Here is an 8133-nt window from a genome sequence, read left to right as displayed (position 1 = left end):
CTTTCTCAAAAAAACACAAAAAGAAGTCCCTTTAGGGGCTCCGTAGATGCATGCCGTTGACTAAAGCAATATATTTTTCAAATGTATTCTTTAAGATATATCAATCATGTGAGGAAAATAAGCTTTGTTTAAATAATTTGTATGTTTGATAATTTGCTTGTTGGTATTTTTGTTATCCTATAAAAGTGGGCTTAATTTCGGTTTGTTCTGATGTAGAACAGCAGCTGTAGTGGAAATAATGAGAGCCTTTTCTTGCCATAGGTTTTTCAGTGTTCAAATTATAAAGAAAATGATTGTCTTGGTTTAAAAAAAAAAGATGGCAATACATATATGGATATATCCATACAAGAGTTAGATGCTTCTTCTGTTATTTTACATTTGTTTTAATCTGCTTTCCAAGTACACAGTGAAAGTTGACTCATCATGACAAATAATCCCAAAAATTGTATTTAAATTAGTTTAAAGCAAATTTCAGGGAGAACACTGTTCAATCAGGAGAGACGGTTTCGATGTAAGAATACATATTTATTGCCAGGAATACAAAAATGAATGTGATGGAATTTTGGCGATTAGGCCCAGTTGTGCAGGAGTATCATTCGGGAGGGGAAAAACAATCCGATGAAACCCCCCGGGTGAAAAAGGGGTGGAGGAGGGTTGCGTTTATACCGTTATACAGTCTATTGGTTGAGTCTATAGACTGTATGAAGAAGAGTCACATGAAATGAAAGCTGTCAGAGGGGGGAGAGCAGACTTAAAAGGTTTAGCGAAGCGCTATGATAGGCTTGTGAGAATAGAGCGAAGTGATTGGTTAAGCTGGGGAGTGACGCAGAGTGAGGTCTTCCTGGTTGAACTTGCGCTGAGCTTCATTTGTTAAATTCTACTACCAGTTATCAAAACTACTGAGTGTTGGCATTCCTTATTAAAAATGTGCCTGCTGTAAAACCACGTTGAAACTAGGTCTAAATAATTCTATCGACCAATTGTTTTACGTCAAAAAAACCGAGGCCAAATACACCCTTACCTTCATTTGTGTAGGCAATAGATTTATATTTAATGTTGTGAAAAATTGGGAAATTGAAGACCTCCTGCACATATTCTAAATACCTGTTTTAATGTGACAGCTTATCACTTTAGGCGATATTTTGTATGCATTGATGAAAAGAAGATGTTTTTTTGAAGAGCCATATTATCAGTTGGTCTTACCTGATTTAAAAAATATATGATCCAGTTTAAAATCTGTGTGGACTTTTGAATCAGTGAGCAGCAGATTGCATGGTTTTTTAAAATTTGTATTCATTGACAATTCACAGCAAAAAACTGCTTCTGCAGCATCTTCCCAAAATGCAATATGCATGTTTTCATGGGTGGGGGAACTAGAATACTAAATAAAATAACAAGTCGTCGGTATCAGTAATCACTGGCAAAATCCAATGGTACAGATGAAATCACAATGTAAAATGATAAATAGAAATGTAAAGAAAATATGCTTTTTCTCATTTATAGGATGAGAAACTTGTTTTCTTCTGTGAAAAATGTTTTGTTTACAAGCTTACTTAAAGTCACAGGGTGCAGTCCTGAGTCCTAACCACAGCTTTAGATAGGATATGTTGCATCTCATGGCTCCTCCTTCTTTTGTGTGCTTTATTCACCTCATTATTCCTGTTTTCACAACACTACTGTGCTGCGTCTGTCCTTGCAATGTGAGTTGAAATGCTGAAGATGCAGCTTTAAGCTAAACTGACTTTAGCTCTGAAATAAATGCAATACTAATCTGTTCATACTGTTCACAGAAATCCAAAGTGAAACAAAGATTATAATGTTTTTTGGGAATGCAAATCATTTCCCGAGCCTTTCACTTGAAATGATGTGTGTAATTTGATAAAGATTCATTATATTTGAAGAAAGGACTTGTCTCTTTTTGTTCGTTGCAGTTTGTTTATGGTTGGTATTTGACAGACATTCACATGGATCGCCTTATTATATATTTGTATTTAATACAGCCCTAACTGAGCCTTAATTATATCAGCAGGGAACTGTGAAGCCTCCTATCCTGTTTCCCAGTTATTTGCCAGCACATGGCTGCTTTAAGAATGGATTTTTTTTAAACTATTTTGGCAATTGTAAGATTTATTGTACGATTAACTAATGCTATAGATTATATTATATTTAAAACTGTGATGACAGATGAGTACATAAAATACTTTATTGTGCAGAAAGCAACACAAGACGGCAATCAAAACTCAAAGTTCAAAAATTACAATATTGCAAAGTTTTAAAGTTAATCACATGTTTACACACAGTTATATCTTACAGCTAAACTCCACATCAGCTCAGGGGGGACGGTGCAGGGGAGAATCCTTACTGCTGCAAGAAACAAACACAAACAAACTGTCAGATCAACAGCTTAATATCTATCATCTTTTTAAACAAACTGTAAACATGCAAACATAAAGGTGTGTGTGTGTGTGTGTGTGTGTGTGTGTGTGTGTGTGTGTGTGTGTGTGTGTGTGTGTGTGTGTGTGTGTGTGTGTGTGTGTGTGTGTGTGTGTGTGTGTGTGTGTGTGTGTTACCTTGGCCTTCTGGTTCTGGACGGGCAGGTAGAGTTTGAACTCTGCAGGGAGCTCGTCCTCAGAGTACAGTCTGTCTGAGAAATACACTCTCCTTATTCGACAGTTAGCGTGGATCTGAAACGAAACATAGCTTTATTCATTAAAAAAATAGTACAATCTTACAAATAAAAAAATAAAAAATGGGTCAGGCCGCTTTTATCCACTGCGCTCCCAAACCGTGGAACACCCTACCAGGAAATATCAGAGAGGCCAACTCAGTGGACATTTCTAAACGACAGCTAAAGAGAAATCTTTTTAGATTAGCTACCCCCCACCCCTTTTAAATGGTCTTTTAGTCTTTATTATTTACCTACTTTTATATTGTTTTATTTATCTTATAGGTCTTAAAGGGTTTTATCTTATTATATATTGAAAAGTTTGAATAGCAATATTTCCTTTTATGTTGGTCTTTTAATATTTTAATTGTTTACCCTTTATTAGAAATATGAATTTTGTATTACTTTTATCTTTTAATTTTTTTTGTACCTATATGTTTATTTTTGTAGAGTTTCATATTGTTGCATCGATTCACTTAGTCGTGGGTCTTTTTTTTCCCAGAGAGGAATCGTTATTTATTTTATTGTATTTTATTTGTATTTGTATTAGCTTTTACCTCCTTGTGTTTCTTAACCCGTTAACATGTTATATTTTGTAGCTATGCTGCATGTATCTGTAAAGGTCTTTATTATGATCTGAGGGGAATTTATTGTAGTTTATTTATATTCTTTAATTGTGATCTATGCCATTTTGTCAAGCACTTTGAGCTGCACGTGCTGTATGAAAAATGTTATATACATAAAGCTTTATTATTATTATGTCACACTAGTGAAAGTGCAAGTAGCATCTGGAGACAGTTCGCCCGTTTCCTGTCTACTCACCTGTACACGCAGCGTCTCAATGTAATTGGTCCCATAAGCCCTCCTGGTGAAGTCCGACAGGTTAAACTGAATCTGATTCCAGCCGTCATCCAGTCTCATGGGCATCGTGCAGATAAACGGCTTCACTCGTGTCGTGCTTTGATAGTTACTCGCCCGAAAGCGCCGCCGAACGTTTTTATCATCCAACACCTGAAATATGGAAAAGATAAAAATAAAGCTTGAGTTGTTTCTTTCTGCCACCAAGAAATGGAAGTGTTTTGTATCTGCAAGAATGTTAACATCACCTGGACTTCAAAGGTGAAATACTTCTTGAGATTTTTGATGATCATAACGAGAAAAGGAAGCTTGATGCCCAACGTCTTCTTAGGGTCTGCAGGACATGTTATATATGTGGTGCTGCAGAGAGAAGAAATTACGATTAAAATAAAAGGGTGGTAAATTAGTGACTAGAGCTTTAATAATGAGTCAAGCTGAGCTAAAAAATCGGTTAAAATAGCCACAAACTCACCTGACGTTTGTTCCCTCGACCTCCAACACCAGTGAGTGGATGTCATTGTCTGTGATTCTCTTGATATGACCATTTCTAACCTGTGAAAGCACAGAAATTGTATTTTCTTAAAATGTACATAAAGAAATCAAGCGATGTCACATTGGTTTAGGATGGCTGTCACCATAATTTCACTTAATATTTCTATATAATTCTTCTTCTACATAAACTGTGACATACTGTTTAAAAGGTAAGGATGCATTTAAATAGGAAAACTGCATGAAGTAAAGCAAGCTCCCAAATATTTCAAAACGACATGAATATACATTTGTTATGAATCTATTGGATACAAAAACAAGGCTAACATTTTATCTCAGTTTCTTGGTAAAACAATCTGTATATAATATTGTGAGTTTTAACTTAATCTTACAACAGGCACAATAAATAACATAACAAGGTGTTGAAAGTGAGTTAACCTCAGAATCTTAAACAAAGTGTTTTTTCCTGTTATTAATTGTTGCATGGCAACAGCGCCTTTTGGTCCACCTAGTATCCTGCATTAGTTATTTAACAATGACTGAAAACTAGTTCGATGTTTTATGAGCAACACAAGACCCATACTTTACTTTCAGATCAATGCTTATGCCTTGAATCATTACTGTAACCTTTGTTTCAGACTATCAACAACAGGAAATATCAACTGGGGTTGACTAAATAAATCAATGATTTTATCATAACGACACCATTTTACTAGATCCGATTAAATCCACTTATCGAATAAAATAACGTAAGCTTCTAGCGTATACGCAAAACAAGCTAAAGCTCCAACAGAGACACATACGCTAACGCTAGTTAGCTCTAGCACGGCTAACGTTAGCTAAGGAAGATAGTTATAATAATAGGTAACTCTGCTCACCTTTTTATCCCATATCTGAAGTGGTTTGCTGCCGATGCTGTATAAAATAGACAAGAATCCGCTTTGAAACGTGTTTTTAAACATCTTGTTTGAGCTGAGACCACAGTGTCTTTGCACATGTGTTTACGTCTACTAACTAAAACCGTTGCTAGCTACGTTTGTTTACAGATTTAGTTTCCGTCCCCAACGCAACTGGTTCCGTGCGGTACAAAATAACCCGTTCCGCTGTCAGAAGTTACAGCTTTTGGTTAACTCGGACTTGTCTTGTTTTGTGATATCCCCACACGTCCTCCCTGGGACATGTTAAAGTAAAGAAGGCTAATTTTCACCTCCTTGTTATTTTGGTGTTGCTAAGGAACAGAAGCTCTTGGCGTTGTTCGGCTCTTTTTAAATGGTTACGCAACTCGGTAGCTGTGGCAACGAAAAGCTAGCCTCGCCCAGCAGTAGAAGTCGAGGACGCTTCCTTGGTAGGACATGTCCTTCCGAGTCAGGTCCTTCAGAGGCTAGGCAATAATCCTTCCTAGCATTCGGAGAACGAATAATGGAACAGGCTAGCAGGTGTGCAGCCTGCAGGTGTGTGTCATATGCAAGGCCTCGCCTTAAATTGAGCACGATTTGTTTGAAGACTCATAAAACAAACACTCAGAATTACGAACAGACATATAGTTCCACTTAGCAAAGCGGAGGTTAAAACATTCATACAGAAATATGTATGCACAAACAACATAGCAAGAACATTGGGACATTAATGATACAGGAAGACTTCTTTATCAAATTCAAATGTATGTGGGGGATGGAAGGAAGGGGGGGTTTAAAAGAAGGGAAGAAAATGTAATTTCTCGGATGAGAATAAGGTCATACAGGACTCTCAATCCAGAAGAAACTGTCGAACATGTTTTACTGCATTGCAGGAAATATATTACTCTGAGGAATGTGCTTTTCCAGACACTGAAGAAAGCAAAATACCATGACTTTTCACTTTCAGGGCTGTTAGGGAAAACATCAGGCAATATAGATTTTGAAATTATTACGTTTCTAAGAGAAATTGATACATTTAAAATAAGAGTTTTATTTATTTTTTCTTTTCTTTCTTTTCTTTTATTATTTTTCTGCATAGTCTCTTGTCCACACGCCAGTCCAGTTGGTGGCGGTAATGCACCTACAGGTTGGTTTGCCAACCGCCAATAAACACCAAAGACGAAGAAGAAGAAGAAGAAGTGAAGTTCCCAGATATTTGTAACCTGAATCGAGGAGGCATCTCGTCACTACGGTTCTCTCTCTGTGTGTTTCTGAGAAAGTGTGTGTGAGCTCCAGCACTACTGATCCATCATCTGTGTATCTGGATAAACCTCCGAATGGACTCTTTGCTCTTTTTTTCTGGAGCGTTTACCTCGGACTATAGGAGCTAGCTTAGCATGCTAGCAGGAAACACGTTAGCAACGCTAGTCAGATTGAGAGTTTGATGAAGAGAGAAACGGTGTGTTTAAAAGGAGTTTGCATGAAAAGGTGATCTAGTAAACATGAGTGAAGTCCAAATGCTGTTGTCGTTGAAGAAGCAGCGACTCACTGCTGCTGTTGAAGATATATTTGCTCTGTTTGAAAAAACGATTGCAGAGCATGATGAGGAGCTGTCTCTTTCCAAAGAGGAGAACGAGAGACTCCAGAAACTACTGGACGCTGTTTTACAGCCTCAGCTTCGGATACACAGAGCAGGTCTGTTCCCTTTACTCTTAATCAACACTTTAAACCAGGGGTGTCCAAAGTACGGCCCGCTGGCCATTTTTAATTGGCCCTCAGCTAATTCAAAAAGTACAATGAAATATGGCCCACAAATGAAACTTGTGTTTTTCTTATATTGTACTTCTTAAATATAAATGTACAAATATATTGCACAGTATTCATGTGTTAATATGCCCACTTTTAAAATAAAGAGAAGAGGAAAACACACACTAAGAGTTAGACCTAACACACTTAGCTATTTTATCTACCTCTGGAACAAGCTAAACTAGTTGCAAATATATATATTCTTCACTGTAGGGTCAGTCATTACTGGATCAGTTAGCTGCATGAGANTACCTGTACCACCAGTTGCAACAGTTTTCATTTTATAGTGTTGTGCAAAGTCTGCATTTTGCTGTCCCTTGTATATTATTGCAACAATGTGTTGTGTGTGTGTACTTGAGATGCACATCCGCCCTCTGGTGTTCAGAGAAGCTCGCGTACGCGTGGAGAGCGCGAGCATTTATTTTATCTAAATACATTCTTGTCTCTCCCATCCTGGCAGAATCAATAGTCATTACCACTCCGAGTGATTGATCTCTCAGTACTGTTTGCTGATTCCTCGGACTAAACTTAGACACCAAAACAAATCCCGGCCCCTCTTAAGGGGTCGAATGTTGGCAGGGGAATGAGTGTTGAGGTGAGGGGAATTGGAAGAGTGCAGGGGTCACGTGTAATAAGATCTGCTTCCTCTCGGTTCATTCCTTATTATACAGGTGGCGGCAAAAAAGTAATTAGTCAGCCACCCAATTGTGAGTTCTCCACTTAAAAAGATGAGAAGGCCATGTACTGGTTAAGCAGGGGGACACGTCTTGCCTGCAGGATTTGAGTCCCTGGCGGGTAGGTGTTACTGATGGTAGCCTTTGTTACTTTCGCTCCCAGCTCTCTGCAGGTCATTGACTAGGTCCCCCCGTGTGGTTCTGGGATTTTTGCTCACCGTTCTTGTGGTCATTTTGACCACACGGGGTGAGATCTTGCGTGGAGCCCCAGATCGAGGGAGATTATCAGTGTCTTCCATTTTCTAATAATTGCTCCCACAGTTGATTTATTCACACCAAGCTGCTTACCTATTGCAGATTCAGTCTTCCCAGCCTGGTGCAGGTCTACAATTTTGTTTCTGGTGTCCTTTGACAGCTCTTTGGTCTTGGCCATAGTGGAGTTTGGAGTGTGACTGTTTGAGGTTGTGGACAGGTGTCTTTTATACTGATAACGAGTTCAAACAGGTGCCATTAATACAGTTAACAAGTGGAGGACAGAGGAGGCTCTTAAAGAAGAAGTTAAAGGTCTGTGAGAGCCAGAAATCTTGTTTGTTTTTAGGTGACCAAATACTTATTTTACAGAAGAATTTACCAATTAATACATTAAAAATCCTACAATGTGATTTCCTGGATTCTTTCCCCCCATTCTGTCTCTCATAGTTGAAGTGTACCTAGGATGAAAACTATAGGCCTCTCTCATCTTTTT

At 38.0% G+C, this 8133-nt stretch overlaps 1 protein-coding gene across 1 annotated transcript; it reads right to left on the bottom strand.

Moving 5' to 3' along the window:
• Positions 1-1275: 1275 nt before the first annotated feature.
• cfap20 (cilia and flagella associated protein 20) lies at positions 1276-5474 on the bottom strand. Its single transcript, XM_010787146.1, has 6 exons — positions 4891-5474; positions 3996-4075; positions 3772-3883; positions 3488-3676; positions 2571-2684; positions 1276-2364 (listed from the first exon to the last, which is right to left on the bottom strand). Exons 1-6 carry the CDS (start codon positions 4972-4974, stop codon positions 2359-2361), a joined length of 585 nt encoding a protein of 194 aa, XP_010785448.1. The 5' UTR covers positions 4975-5474; the 3' UTR covers positions 1276-2358.
• Positions 5475-8133: the final 2659 nt, after the last annotated feature.

The sequence above is a fragment of the Notothenia coriiceps genome, unplaced genomic scaffold, assembly GCF_000735185.1.
Source record: "Notothenia coriiceps isolate Sejong01 unplaced genomic scaffold, NC01 NC01_scaffold00030209, whole genome shotgun sequence".
NCBI classification, from domain to species: Eukaryota; Metazoa; Chordata; class Actinopteri; order Perciformes; family Nototheniidae; genus Notothenia; species Notothenia coriiceps.
This window is presented reverse-complemented; position numbering and strand designations above follow the sequence as displayed.